The sequence below is a fragment of the Strongylocentrotus purpuratus genome, unplaced genomic scaffold, assembly GCF_000002235.5.
Source record: "Strongylocentrotus purpuratus isolate Spur 01 unplaced genomic scaffold, Spur_5.0 spur5_scaffold_8, whole genome shotgun sequence".
NCBI lineage: Eukaryota > Metazoa > Echinodermata > Echinoidea > Camarodonta > Strongylocentrotidae > Strongylocentrotus > Strongylocentrotus purpuratus.
In genome coordinates this window covers 7,529,366-7,545,334 of record NW_022145614.1, presented here as the reverse complement: position 1 = coordinate 7,545,334, position 15,969 = coordinate 7,529,366, and the positions used below count along the sequence as shown (strand labels likewise).

General features: G+C 36.6%; 1 protein-coding gene across 1 annotated transcript; it reads left to right on the top strand.

The window, feature by feature from the left end:
* Positions 1–981: 981 nt before the first annotated feature.
* LOC594452 (translin-associated factor X-interacting protein 1) lies at positions 982–15,842 on the top strand. The gene is made up of 16 exons (XM_030975307.1): positions 982–1,208; positions 2,126–2,258; positions 3,062–3,334; positions 3,921–4,055; positions 5,861–6,025; positions 6,642–6,823; positions 7,504–7,615; positions 8,438–8,499; positions 9,264–9,353; positions 10,015–10,165; positions 10,952–11,080; positions 11,675–11,845; positions 12,424–12,513; positions 12,942–13,094; positions 13,845–13,951; positions 15,618–15,842. The coding sequence occupies exons 1-16, from the start codon at positions 1,162–1,164 to the stop codon at positions 15,829–15,831; spliced, it is 2,214 nt and encodes a 737-aa protein (XP_030831167.1). The 5' UTR covers positions 982–1,161; the 3' UTR covers positions 15,832–15,842.
* Positions 15,843–15,969: the final 127 nt, after the last annotated feature.

Below are 15,969 nucleotides of genomic sequence, written 5' to 3'. Positions count from 1 at the left end.
TTCCTTTCGTGTATAGGTCATCAGTGGTTCAAATAAATTAGCCCTCCTTTTTTCCTATACCCGGCCGCTCCGAAGGCTTTCGCTCTTTCATCTTTTGTCCGAGAGATTGTTTCGCCGTCTCCATAAGACTAAGTACTACTCTTTAACCAAGAACTTCTTGCTTTAACCAATCGCAGTTCAAATGCCATTTTCTTTCCAGGGCGCGACTCTCGGTGCTCAGTCTTCAAGATTTCCCACTAATCTAGAAAAAAGGTGAAATAATCAAGTTATATTATAGTTCCGCCGTGATAAAAAAAAAGTACAAGGACTCGGAGAAGAAATCTTAAAGCAAGCAAGGAGACCTCGGATCGCTTTGCTAGTATTTCCTATTAACCACAAAAAATATATTTAGATTTGGAAGTTCGGTACCACATTACCCCCACGTACCTTTATATAGAGCACTCTGTTTTATTATCTCCCTGCTCTTCCCCTTTTGTGTCAAGTTCCTGTTTCTAAAGTCTAACACGTAAAGCTTCTGTTTTATTGAATGGCCACAATTACATCGCCCCATTCAGGAAATAAATAGAAAGGACAAAGGGTATGAGAGAAAATGAGACTACGATTATCTTAAAATTCCAAGTGTAAAGCTTGAATGTATAGACTAATAAGGTTCATATTGAAAATGTGATATTATATTATCATCATTTTTATGAAAATGTATAGTATTGAACTGCATTGAAGCCTCTAACCGGGGCCTCTAATTGGTCTAATATTTTTTTATGGGGACCAATCAATTTCGTTTGCCAATTTCTTTTTTCCATTTCCCCCGCATCATGCAGTCTCTATTACCAACTTTAAATTTTTAACATTTTTGTAGGGAATATGAAAGGAACTATCAAAATTTGTTGCAAGATTGCCAGAATACACTGCTACTAATCTTCTAACAGGGAACGCAACTATTATCACTGTTCTTTTATACCCATCATCAGCGCTATCTAGCGCGCGCTGGGGTGCAGGTGCGATTGGTGTGTACGTATGCACGCTACCATAACAACGGGTCAAGCGAGGTCGGAAGCGAAGAACGGATCGTCGGATGTTTTCATTTTCAACCTAATTGTTTCTTATCGTAACCACATTTGAGGAAACAAATTGTAGCTTTTAAGATACAGATACAAAGCAGACATGTCAGCAAAGGCCCTGGCAAGGTTACCACCAATCCAAAAATCGAGGTAAATAACAAACATCACCATATTTATCAAACATATTTTGTTTTGTAACTCTCGCACTACCACTAGATCTAGTGCGACTTATACAGGACTTCCAGGCCGCTAGGGCTGGCCAAATTCACGCGGACCGTACCGTTCGTTCCGCCGTGACTGGTGTGATTATCTATTCTACTATTTCTAGCCCATCGTCATTTCTTCCTCTTTAATTTCTTTTTTTATTTATTCTCACGGTACTAAATCAGTATCTAATACATCTTTATAATCAAGCAAACTTCCAAATGCCTAATGCCTAATCTAATGGCTGTAATGCCAATGGTGAATGTTTTTGATCATGACATTGCATTGTGATTGAATGATTGATGGTTGACTATTTTTTTTGTTTAACTTTAAAGTTTAAATATTAATAACCAATTTCTTACATTACCTCCTTGAAGATTTAATGGTAAGTCAGTAGAATTTTAAATTAAACTTGAACTTTAAAGACTTCATCATCATTTACTTCTAAAGGCTTGAAATTAAATGGTTAGATTGTGTAGGTAGACTAGAATCTAGTCTAGATCTACATGTAGATCTAGAATCTACATGTAGGTCAATTATTGAATGATAACAATCAATGAGAATGAGTAATATTGTCTCTAGAATTCTAATTTTCTAACTGGACTGTAGTGTCAACTCAGTTAGACTTAGAAGTTAGACTTAGAGATATATAATTGAATTGAGAATATCTTAGTCTGACTAGTCTATGAAAGAAATTTAGTTTCAATGCAGATCTAGATCTAAAGTGAAAGTTCTAGATCTCTTCAATACGTTTTGTATAGTAGATGGCTAGATCATAGATGCATACATAACTAACTTGATGATTATATATTTTGACTCTGCACCTTGACTAAACGCTTTTTTTCTTAACGTACCATCTACAGTCCGCCTCCACCTGCAAACATCAATGCTGTGATATCACCCAGGGCTGGTAAAGCTTTCAGTGGACTCCAGGGACCAAGCTACCAGCTAGGAGATGGGGGTAAACACAGGCTACCTGAACCTCAGGCATTGAAGGTAAAACATCACAAATTTCAATTGAATGTTGAAATTGAAAACTCTCGGTATACATGTACATTGAAATATAAGACATTCAGTTTGGTATCATCCAGTAGAGAACTCTTAGGCTCGTATGTTACAATTCCCAGCATTAGTCAAGCTATTGTGATGAGGCACTTCAGCATTCAAAGAATGTTCATCTTCCAGATACCCACTCACTTCACCTGGGTGGAGAGTGGCATTCATACATGTGTTCTATATGTTACCATATTCATGGTATTTCATATTTACGGTATGTAAAAAGTATCTATAATGAATTGGAAAATGATACATTTTAATTCCTCAAAAGTTTTCCCCCAAATTTTAAATTTCAGGGATCTCTTTAATATCTTCTTTTTTTTTTAACTTGAAAGCAACAAGGAATTCAGACCTCTTTTAGGTGATCATATTTAACTTCTTTCAAATAAGTCTGTTAAATTTACATCATGTATTTTCTGACTCTGCAACATTATATGTATATATAAATTATAATACACCAGTTTACAGTTGTATCAGTGCGCATGCGCAGACATTTGACCTCGGGTCATTGGCCCCGGAACGGGGCCAATAACCTCTGACCTCTGGTATTTATGCGTAAATTAAGATTGCGCCCATGCAAATGATGATGTGCGCGCACAACGCAGCGCGTAGATCATCAAAATTTGCATGGGCGCAATCTTAATTTACGCATAAATACATGACCTCTAGGTCATTGGCTTTGTTTAAAATGGCGCACACAACTGTAAACTGGTGTATTCAACTTCTTTCATTTCATCTGACAGCCATTTGTAGATACAAAGGCAGGAAACTTGGACACATGGCCAGCCCATGCCACAGCCCAGGCAGCAGCATGCCCCTCCCTACCCTCCTCCCAGCGGCCAAGGGGTTCCAGCGCTGAGGAGTATGGTAGAGGACGGAGCACTGGAGGAGAGGGAGGGGCGCATCAGTCAATGGTACCCAAACCCAAGTTCCTGGAACAACTGGAAGTGTTCCTCAAGAAAGAACTCAGAAACGTGGATGGTGGGAGAGGAGGTCCAAGCGATACAAGATTACAAGTGAGTTCCTTTTTTTCAGTAATATGTCATGGTCGTCACTCGTAGTGATTGTCACATACATGTATAACATCCAACCAGCATGATATCATTTTTGTCAGATTTATGTGTTTTATCTTGTTAAATGGTGAAAAGACATGTCAGATGCTTTGGCACATTTTAAGTAAAGTGGAATTAGAGAATCTGGCATTGGCAGGAAATACGAAGGAGAAGAGGAGCAGAGTAAGAAGAAAGGTTCCTTAGATACAGTAGATAGTCTGACTGAATAAATAGATATGAAGGAATGAATTTAGTGCAACTAATAGAGGGGCTAGATACAAAGAAATGTAGAAAAACATGGTCACCAAAGTCCTTAGTAACTGCATCAAGATAGTATTTCATTGAGCTTTAAAACCAATCGTAATATTGTTCATTGTTTATTGTAATTTGTTAGATTTAACAAAATAAAATCAGTAAGATCAAAATCAATTTTACTTGATGAAACTTCCCACCTAAATACTCTTCACTTTACTTTCTTTGTTGAATGATAATAATACTGTTTGGTTACCAAACTAATTCATGATTTATGGTTTTTTTGTTTTTCCTTCAGGCATATCGAGAAGTGTTTGAGTATCTGATAGAAGACTTCAAGGCTTATAAACCCATCTTCTCTTCAATTAAGAATGAATATGAAGTCATGATGTCACATCAAAGAGAAAAGATCAGAGAACTGGAACCTCTCAAGGTAACATATTCAGAAAAATGTAGAAGTTTCATATATTTATGAATAAACTTATCCTATCAATATACAATGTATATATTCATGTAATTACAAATTGATGTTAAACATTTATTTGGTAGATGGATAATATACTGGGGTTGATTTTGTATGTAACATGTCTATTCAATCAGGGCCGCGTATAATAAAGATTCATGATCTCAAGTTTGATCAATACACAATGAGCCTTGGACTTACGCTCAATATTAACCTTACAATCAACCTAAAGGCTTTATGATACATGGCCCAGTACAGGGCGCGACAAACCCGCTTGCCCGACGTCCCGGGGCAACCAAATTGAGCCGTCGGGCAAGTAAATCAAATTATCACTTGCCCGATTCGGGCAAGTGATACTTTTACAGTAATTTCCTAGTGTCCAAGAACTCTACCATTCACCCGTCAACTTCTTACCCGTCGTCAAAATCCAGAAGCAAAAAAGCGATCGTTCCGATTTCGAAAAAACTTCACAGACAGCTAGCCAGCTCAGCTAGCTCAGCGCGCATGCAACAGTGACACTTCAAGCCATGAATGTCGCTCCGCCTCCACGCACGGCCGGCCGTGAGCTAGCTAGAGACAGCTAGCGCGATCGTACCAGCTGCGAGCTTATTCGCGCTCTCTCTCTCTAGCTCTGCAGGCCGCACCGACAGGCCTTTGCTATTCTCTGATTGCCGATTGGTTGAATCACGCCAAATATGACGTCATTATTCTAGGGAAATGAACACGTGCGAATCGGAATGGAATAAACAACAGGGATTTTCTAGTAAGTACAAAAAGTCAAATGTTTGATATTTATTCATAATGACTGTTAATGATTGTGAACATATTATTTAAAACTCGCTGCTCATATAAATCAGATGAATGTTTTTGTCTCGTTTTCAATTTATTACTGCGGTCTCAAGATCCGACCGAGCGAGTCATTTTGATAATAGTATCGAGACCCCCAGAATATAAGCCGTTGTTGTTTTGTTTTCATGGTTTTAGCGACGTTGTTTAGTCTAGTTTTCGCATACTTATCCGAGATTTATCGTAAAATATCTTCAATCCTTGTCATACTGCTGATCATGTGATGTTGCACCATGGTACATGTGGCTACCATTAATGACATGTTTGTATCATATTTTTTACAACAGGGTCATTATGCTTTTTTACATGACTGAATATTAAAAACTTAAACCTGCTTGAACCATTCTACCTTGCCGAGATTCATGTGAATCTGATTATTTATGGAGAATCAATAAAATGCGTTTTTTAAACCTTCAACCATCCTTTGTTGACCATTTTCTTTGACATATTAGGTTATTATTCAGTACAGTTACACTGTACATGTATGTGCATTAATTTGCTATCTAAAACACTAACTTATCATTACGAGATAATAAATGCTTTAACCTCGAGTCCTTTTTCGCTTTAAAGTTTTGGGCAAGTGGAAATATTGTTTGGGCAAGTAAATTGAAAACCCACTTGCCCGACAGGGCAAGTGGTGAAAAAAATTCTTGTAGCACCCTGCCAGTATTAATAAGTTCCTGTATATATGGAATAATATAAGATATTGATAACTGTCATTTGGGGGGGGGCTGATAATGTTCATATTGTTTCAATCAGTGTTGCTGTTTCAGAAAATTGGGGAAATCTGTTAGGATTCATAGTTAATATTCAATACTGAGATGATTTAATATGATGTCCTTTCTTATCTTGTGGTGACAGTATTGAATACACCTCAAGTAAATACAGATTTAAATCAAATCATACTTTTAACGTTCTATCATACGCAGTCCATGTTGGTGACGGTATCGGAGCAGTGTGACCAGAAGATCATGGCTCTCAGGGAAGATGAGAGACAAGAGATGAAAGATCTGAAGAACGAGAAGCAAGCTCTCCTGGAGCGTATCAGCGGCATGAGGGAGGAACAGATCTCATTGCAGATGCAGATTGAAAAGGTAACACAATTATACTGGGTGAAAGGAAGGTCCTATCGAACCCCTGGACAGTCACCCACCCACAACAATGCGGGATAGTTGGTTACCCCCTATCGTTTACGAAAGTACCACTTGACAATTTCCCAGCTAATGGCATTGTATACTTAGATGCTATTAAAAAGTTAACCAAGTTATTCAAATTTGTTAATATTCTTTGTGGAGTCCCTTGGACATACTATTTCACTGATATTTGTACAGTATGTATGATAGCAGCTTGTCTGAGTTGTCCTAGCAATTTTTAGATAAGAATTATGCACATATTAAAGGGAAATGTGTTTGATTATTTGAATTGGAGTCAGAATTGGTGGTAAGAAATCCAAAAAAAGAAGAAGATCAGAGCCCTGTCTTTGTGAGTAGTTGTGAAGTAATCAAACAAAGAAATAGGATTTTAGAAGTAAACGAAAAACTTGCAATCAATCTGGATCAATCACAACTTTTTTATAAGACAGGGTCCACAACCAACATGAATGCTGACTATGTTGCTTGTTTTGCTCTGATATTATCTCATCTTTACTTCCAATAACAATCCTGAGTGCACTCAGTTTGAACCATTCTGTCTCGTTTAACCCCATCACAGCTCCAAGAGAAGATAGCTGAGCAGTATCAGATGTACCGTGATGAGTGTGATGCCCGGAAGCTCCTCGTCTCTGATATCAACGACCTTCGCTACCAACAGGAGGATTATCAGAAGGCTCAGGGGAACCAGGAGGTACCCGCTGAAGCTAAGGAAGACCCTGTCAAAATGAAGATTGCCCTCAGGTGAGTTTAAAGCCCCACTGCACTACTAATAGTTACTTAAATGTGCCCTCTATATAGCAAACAATGCCTAATCGGTGCATGTTAGTCCCCCATGATCCCCCTTTTTCTTATGTTAATTGAGAACTGATTTGATGAGATAACCATCTGTCAGTGACCTTGCAGGGAGGTCTAATCCCCCTAGTACAGACGGGATTTAAAGGCAGTGTATGCCATGTTGTTGATCATGATGATATTGATGATTTGAACAATGATGATGATGATGATTGTGTCATGGATGTTGGTGATGATGATGAGGATAAGGATCATACGGTAGTTATCATCAGCTTTATATCTTCCTTAAACTAGAGATGTTTGTGAGCTTTTCCTCTTGATAGCTTTACGTCTTACTAATGGCTCTACGAGAAATGTAAAATCCATTGAAAAAAGGACTTCAGAATAATCAAGTATTGAATTTAAATTACAGCTATCCACAAACCAAACACCTGACTATGTAAACATTTAAAGTATATGATGACCGTTATTTTTTATTAAAGCTACATTATTTTTTTAATAAAAAAACAGATAAAGCTACAAAAGCTCAAAAAGTTGCTGATAGTATTTGTTAATTAAACTGAGTTTAAGAATTATTTGGTTAGATGATACCATGAAAATACAGTTTGATTTCGTTGTTTTTATAATAGGAAAGCAAGAGAGGATCTATATGATGCAACTCAGCGATTAAATGAGATGATTGCTAACTATGGTGATGTGGTTCCAAGAAGAGATTTTGAATTCTTGACAGCAGACCATCAGGTATGTTGACATTCTTAACCACTGTGCAACCCGTGTCATCACCTGGGAACCAGAAGGATCGTTGCAGCCTTCTGGGCCCTGTTTCATAAAACCTGTTATCAATGACAAGTTAAATTGACTGTTACAAGCTACTGAAATTGTGGCATTTGATTGGCTGAGAGCACATTTGTCATAGAAATTAAGCATTTTTTATTGAGAACAATTTTTATGAAATAGGGCCCTGGTTCCGTGACTTAACCGGAGTGTTGGCTCAGTCAGTAGAGCGTCAGCCTCACAACCGGGAGGTCGTGGGTTCGAACCCCGGCCGCGTCAAACCAAAAGACGTTAAAAGATGGGAGTTGTTGCTACCTTGTTTGGCGTTCAACAATAAGGGATAGAGCAACGTCGATCTGGCGCTGCTCAGTGGCTGCCGGGCTCACGATCAATTGGGCAAAAAGAATTTCCGTTTCGGTTTAATAAAATTTGGAGTGGACTGTTAGGCTATTATTATTATTATTATCAATTATTATTATTATTAATTTGCAGAAGGAATACTGACAGGACTTTGCTAGGCAGTACAAACAAGGAATAAGAATATGTTGTTTAATTCATATCTTGTTTTGAAATTGATTCGTTTTCTCTTTTTCCCAATATGCGTTGAAGTGTTCTATTTTGTGCAGTTTAATTTTGAAGAGACAAATTTGAGTTTTTTTCTTTTTTCTTAACTTTAAATTTGCAGATGTCATTGATATAAAAAAACTAACATTGATGAAATATCACGTAATGAGACAAAATTGTTTTCTGTTTGAATTTCTAATTATCTTATATTTTGTATATTCACAGAAATTGAAAGAAGAACATGATACTTTGAATGGTGACTACAAACAGCTGAGAGCAGAGCATGAGTAAGTTTTCTTTCTTTCTTTCATCAGCAGACATGGCCTCTTGTACTATGTATGCTTTCTCATCATTAGAGCTAATGCCACAACAATTCTTTTTGCTACGATATTATAAATAATAATAATAATAATAATAATAATAATAATAATATTCATTTGTGAAGCGCAATAAGTATGTGGAGCTCGTAAATGCTGTGCTATACTATATAAACAAGTGAGTTTTCAGTCTTTATTCAAAATTATCTAGTGATGGGGCTTTCCTTATTTCTAGTGGTAATTTATTCCATAATCTAGGGGCAGCACAAAGAAATGATCGGTCCCGAGGGTTCTTTGGTTTTATATGGGGGTATTTGCAACATAAATGTGTCTTGTATACTACGAAGGTTACGACCATGAGTTTGAGACTTGATATGCAACAATTCAGTAACGTAACTAGGAGCTTTGTAGACTATCATTAATATTTTGAATGTAATTCTCTGGCAAACTGGCAACCAGTGTAGTTCCTGTAGAAGTGGGGTTATTCGAGAGAATTTTGGTAGGCTGCAAATTATAAGTGTCCTTTGGCAGGATGAGCAAGATTCATCAACTCTTTCTTTACTTTTTTTTGTATTTCATAGATATCTATAGAAATTGATATTATAATCAAAAATGTTGTATTGAATGGGATAATACACTTGTTTTTTTTAATAATTTAAAAAAAAAAATATTTAATTTCTGTTTTACATGTTTTAAAAAAAAATAATTTGTCTAATCTTTGATGCATATTTTAGAGCTCTGTTAGATGTGAATAAGCAGATCATAGCACAGAGAGATGACTTCTACCAAGAACTAGAAAGCCTCAAAAGAACAGCAACACCAAGGTATGTACATTCATCTCTTCTATATCCCCTCTCTCTCTCTCTCTCTTGTTCTCTCTCTTGTTCTCTCTCTTTTTCTCTTTCTCTCTTTTTCTCTATCTATCTTTTTCTCACTCTCTCTCTCTCTCTCCCTCTCCCTCTCCCTCATTCTCTCCCACTCTTTCTTTCCTTTTCTTTCTCTCTTTCTCTATCTCTTTTTCTCCTTTTATCCCGTGACTGTCTCTTTTTCTTTCTTGGGTGTAATTTCCAAAATGAAAAAAATAATACCATAGCAATATTATGTCTTTGCACATGCAGGGCACATCACATGTGGAAGAATGTCACTATGTGCTTCAAAATTACTTTTGAATTTACGTGTCGGAGAAACACTGTTAGCATCTGGAAATCAAATTTTGCCTACCGGTATTCAAGTGCTCTGGCATTTTCTGAACCTTTGTTAATTCAGTTATTTTGGTAATTTTGTCTATTCCAGTGTATTACAATTCATTGATTAGTTTTACCATAATTCTATTTATATGAGATGAAAGCATTTATCCCTTTGTTTGATTACTTATTGCATTGCATTTAAAGATAAAGGAGAAAGTAGTCCTATCTTTATATGGACAATAAAACATTGAACGTTATTATATGGTGTGTTGACGATGCTCTTTGGTATGATACACAGGCCAGAATGGGACCGATGTGCTGAGGTGCTGGAAGGAGGAGAGGAGAGATGGGTGCAGATCTCACAAGGAAAGAAGAGCGATCAGCTCGTCACGTTGCTCCTCAAAGAGATCATGGGAGATGGAGAAGGCTACGAGTACTTTGAACCCAAGGTGAGTGGTGCGGTTGCTATGGCAATGAACAGCATCAGTGTAATGATAAAAGTGAAGAGTAATGGTGGGCGGTATTTGGTATCCTTCAAGGTGGTGTTAGTCACAAAGATGTTGAGAATGATGAGAAGGAGAATTCTGAAGAGTCTGAAGGCTTCTGTGATGAGATACCTTTAATGATATAATGTTAAAACTTGTTGTGGAGAATGACATTGGGTATTATGTAATAGAGATCAATATGGGACAAAAAATGAGGAATATGTTTTAGATCTGGTGATAGTATTGATGAAGAACGTGGTAATGCTGTTTGTTGAAGATGAGAATTTGTATGAAATCATTAATATCGAGAAAAAGAATCTGATAACAATAAATGGGTTAAGATCCTTAAAGAAATGATTATAGTTATTGTATAAATGTTATGTTGATGGTGATTATGCTGATAAGATGAGACTGAGCACAATCGGTTGTTATACTACAGTTTATGAAGACAAATATGATTTTAGTACTATCAAACATCCTTGTTATCATCATGATGACAGTCGACCTGGGCCCCATTTCACAAAACTTGTCATCAGTGACAGATGACTGTTTTTGTTATAAGCTACTGAAATCCTTGCTTCTGATTGGTTATCAGGAGATTTGTCACTGATTTTTGTCATTTGTCATTGAAAAAAGGCTTTGTGAAATGGGTAATGAAGTAAGTACCGGTAGTCATCGTGACATTACAGCCAAATATCTGGAAAATGTTTTCTGTCCTAATTTCAAGATCGTTTCTCCTCCACCATATAGGGCCTTGGTGATGATGTACCTGTATACATGCGATATGAAGGCAAGCTGAGGAAGAGGAAGATGGATGAGAGTGATGCTGGTATCCTCATCAAAGAAATATGGATGGAGAAGACTAAACAGAATCAAGAGGTCAGCTGTACTATTACATTCAAGATCAAGATTCAAGATATTTTATTGTCTGATTTAAAAAATACAGACATTCGTCCTCCACTGGCGAGTGACATGACATACATATACAAGCAACATAAACAATATACACATTCTAGGATACTTTTACTGTACAAAGTGTATATAAAGTGTCTGCAGGTGTAAAAGTGGTACTTAATTTGCAACTACAAGGTGTATGATTGTAGTTGGGTTTTTATCAGTCAGATGTAACTATTTGTGGCTGGGAACTGACTATTAACATGTCTATCCAAAAGATTTGACTTGGTTTCAAACTGGGGTCTATTATTAAAGAGGCAGTCTCTAGGTGAAGACAGAGAGCTGACCTTACAGACAACTCACATCTCCTGAATAATGAAAACGTTATCCTCTTCATTTTATATCCTCTAATGAGAGCCCAAAAGGGCATTAACTTATACCATGTTATTTTTTGTCAATATCATGGCAATAAGCAATATACTTTTTCTGTATAATGATTTCACAGTGACTTTCTTTTATATAAGAAAATCAAAAGGGAGGAGCCAGAATAACCTTAAAATTGTTTGCAAAATCTTTCAGAGAGGAGAAGCCGGTCCAGAGCCTATGGATATCTTCCTTGCTCCTTTCATGAGACAGAAGTACCCTGAGGAGAAACTTGCCTTTGAGTGGACGTACATGCTGCTCAGTGTACTAGAAGAGAATGAGAAGGACAACCATCTTATGCTCTTCCATAAGATTCTCTTAGGAGAGGTGAGTATGAAGGGTTCGTAGGTGGATGTCTTAGTTGGTGGAGTGGACGTATTTGCTTCTTTGTATACTAGAAGAGAAAGATAATCATCTTATGCTATTCCATAATATTCTCATAGGAGACGTGAGTAAGATTTGATATGTGGCTGGCTGAGATGGTTGATTAGTTGGTTGGTTGGGGCGATGTATCTTGGTTTGTTGGTTGGAGTTATGTGAATGTGGGTTGGTCAGTTGGTAAACTGGAAGGGAATAAAAAAGAAACTAGTAACCATTGTGTGCTCTTCTGTAGGACTCTCATATTTTTAATGGGTGGGTTGGGGGATTGGTTGGGCTGTTTAAAATATTTTGGAGAATTAGAAAGATGTTATCCCTTGCTCTTCTGTTGGTGTAATTCATTGTGAAATTTCTAACAAACTTAGAAATAGTAGCAACAAAGAGACATTTGGAAATAATAAGGATTTCTGGTCATCAGACAAATTGTTTAATTCTATTTTTTTGTTTGTATATTAAGTTCATTTTGGGATGAATTATTTATTAGTTTTACCCACTAATGTTTATTATACGATTGTCTCTTCCCTCAGATGGATGAAGATGTTTATCATCATCAGTTTGAGGTCTTATCTGATCTCATGGCAGCATTCAAGAAGGCTGATGAGGAGGAAGGCGGGCATGTAAGTAACAATAAAAATAGATGATGGTGATGATGATGATGATGATGGTGACGATGATGAAAGTAATTATGTTGATGATCATGATGATATTGATGATTAGAACAATGATGATATGTCACAATGTTGATGATGTTGATGGTGATGGTGATGATGAGGATGATGATGATGATGATGATGGTGATGATGATGATGATGATGGTGATGATGATAGTGATGAGGATGAGGATGATGGTTATCAGCAGCTTTATGAAGTTGAGGATATTGATCATGATAATGGTGGTCATGTAAACAATAAATAGGATAGGGGTGTTAAGAATGACGATATTGGTGATATGATCCTGATGATAATGATAGTGATAATTGTGAACTAATGCATTTCAAATTTGCTATTGATATAACTATGAATACATTTGTTATCATTTCCCCAGGGGAGTTTCAACAAGGATATCCTAGAGCACGCCTTGCGAGAGTTCTTCCCTATCAAAGATGATGATGCCATCCAAGCCCTGGTCGATGCTGCTGTTCAAGAACTTGAGTCTGAAGACGAGACCAAACTACTCTATGAAGAACTATTCCAGGAGGTGTGTATGGAAAGCTGTAGTAAACTGTCATACCAGAGAACTTGCCTGCAAGAAAGTTTAGCAACAATGAACTTTTTTCAATTTGCAACTTTTTTTAAGTGTAAAAATGGCAATTATGACAGAATTCCTGATTCTACATCACAGTAGTTTCCTCAAAAAGATGTGAACATTGATGCAAGGAAAAAACATGGCTTCAAATAAGACATTTCATGCTTTGATTTTCCTTTGCATGTATTGCTTAATAATAACGATAATAATCATAATCATAATAACCTCATGAACCTCATGCGCAGACTCTGTTGTTTAGAACCAGTAACCTGGACGACCAGCAAATATGGCATTCAGTATGAACGTGACTGACAAAGAAAGCGGACAAAATATACAGTTCCTCAGGTAGACAAAGGAACATCCCTTCACTGCTATTTTGTAAAAATGTGTAGAACAGGTGTCACATGCATATTCACCTTTGTCTACCTGAGGAACTGTATATTTTGTCCGCTTTCTTTGTCAGTCATATTCATAGTGATTAGCACTTGGCTACTTTATTGATTATAATGTCACCAACCTCGCAATAATGGAAGGAATTTTGACTGATTGTTAGTATGATGGCAAGTATGAACAATATGTCTAACCACTTCAGAAGTTAATGATTTGACCTGATGACTTTAAGCAACAGATGTAATTGTCTTGTATTGAGTCTCACAGTTGCCTGTAGCCTTTAATGATTCTTGTTTTTGTCTCTTTAATCAGGAGGAGGATGGAACCGTTGGACCGTTCATCTCTCTCCTCAGATCTCAAGAGCAAGAAGAGAAACTACAGTATGTGGATGACATCAGATTAGAACTGGAAGGAAAAGAGTAAGTTTGTTTTTAACCTGTTGACAACTGAACTCTCTCATTCCCTTAGGCTTAGTACAGGAGCCACCCGGTTCCAGTAAACAATGGGCTAACTGACATCTCAAATAATTTGCAATGGCATTTTTCTCTAGATGCTATTCAAACTGAGCTTTAAAAATATTTATGCCCTGTGACATGAAATGTGTTGTTACTAACATGTTACAATAGTTGATTTAAGCTACTGAGCTACTGACATTTAGTTGATTGGAGCTACTGACATTATTGAAATAGATTAACATTATAAAAAGTGTTAGAGGATTGTGACCGAAGTATGGTCATTACCATAGCAACAGGGCCTTTGTTAGTAAATCCCATTGATTGACAATTGCTGCTATTGCTGTCTTAATATAATTTAATCCCAATTCCAGCTTCCAGATAGGACCTCCTTGATTTTGCCCTTGGAAGATGGCTCAACAAATGATTGCTTTTCAGGTTGCATTGATTTTCTTTGTAGGGTTTAGGGGAGATTAAATTTTACCATGTTATTAATTACACAAAAAACTATTATTTTCCCCAAAGCATATTAATGTCAATAGCACCTTGGCTAGTTGAAAGAAAGAGCGATGAAAGAAAGAAAGAGGACAATTGTTTGGGGCATAATTGTGGAGAAGTGTAAACATCTCAGCTCTGTTTTTTCACTATTCCTGTAATTTGTGACTGTACTTGTTCAAGAAAGTTATTTATGATCTTATCCTTCCTTCTATCATTAATATTTAACAGATAAGTCAAACTAAAATGTTTAATTTGAGGTAAGATTATAGTGAAGTTGATGCTTTGTTGTCGATCTGGTAAGCTTGATTTGAATGGCATTATTGTTATGTTATTTCAACACACAACAGTTCTGTAGTGTATTATGCACCGATGATGGTTGGCTTTCAATATGATTTTTATTCTTTTAGCACAGCATTTTCTTTTATCTTGTCTTTTGCTTTTGATTTCATGTTTGAGTTGACAGATGGGTGACTGCTGTATATGAGCTTCTCTCTCTTTAATTTTATACTTTGTGAGCAATTTCACCCTATGTGCTGAAAAGGAAAAAAAAAAATAATCATTTGGCACATTAGATTAAGCATTTGTTATCACAGCCTGCACAGGTGCATGGGTAATTCTTTTTTCAAAAAATCTCTTTGCCTACAGTTATATGATATCCGGGTAAAAATTCACCATTAAAGAAAACTCTGAGGTGATATTGCAGATGCACATAGTTGGTGGTGTATTATTTTTTGGAAATAATTTGTTTGCCAAAATTGATTGTTTGGCATGAAATACCTTTAAGTAGTTCTTGTGGAGCAAACACGGCTCTCATAAACTTATATACGATAGCTACTTTTTCCATTATAAAAAAAAAAAAATGAACAAGCTATTGCAAAATCAAATATTTTTCATGCTGTTATCATCTCAAAATTTAAAGAACAACCAGACCCATATGTGTGAAAGAATAAACCAAATACTTTATTTTCTCACTAGAAAGAATTCATTACAAATTTCAAGCAACGTGGCAACAACAATTATGTTATATACATGTATATATCATGTCAGGATGGCATTCAGTGTAAGAAATATTCAACCACATCTTTGACAAATTGGATTTTTAAAACATTTTTTATATTTTTGTTTAAATCATCAGGGAGATTCCGTGGCGAGAAGTTCAAATGGCTATCAACGTCATCGATGCGGAGATAGACCGCCCTCACATGGTGCAGTATGTGTGTCGTGCGTTTGACGTTCCTCAGGACCAGATCACCACGGCGCAACCCACGACTCTAGACGTGATCGTGAGGAGACTACAGAAGAGCACAGTGAGGAGGATCGGCAAGCTCAACAGTTCTGAGCTTACATAGAACTACCATCTTCACGTTCGATTCATTGATTGATTTAATATATATGTACATTACCTTGAACTTTGATGTACAAAGACAGGATGAAAAAGTATGAGCAATATTTCTCCATATATAAAGGCTGCACATTTCTGAATCTGC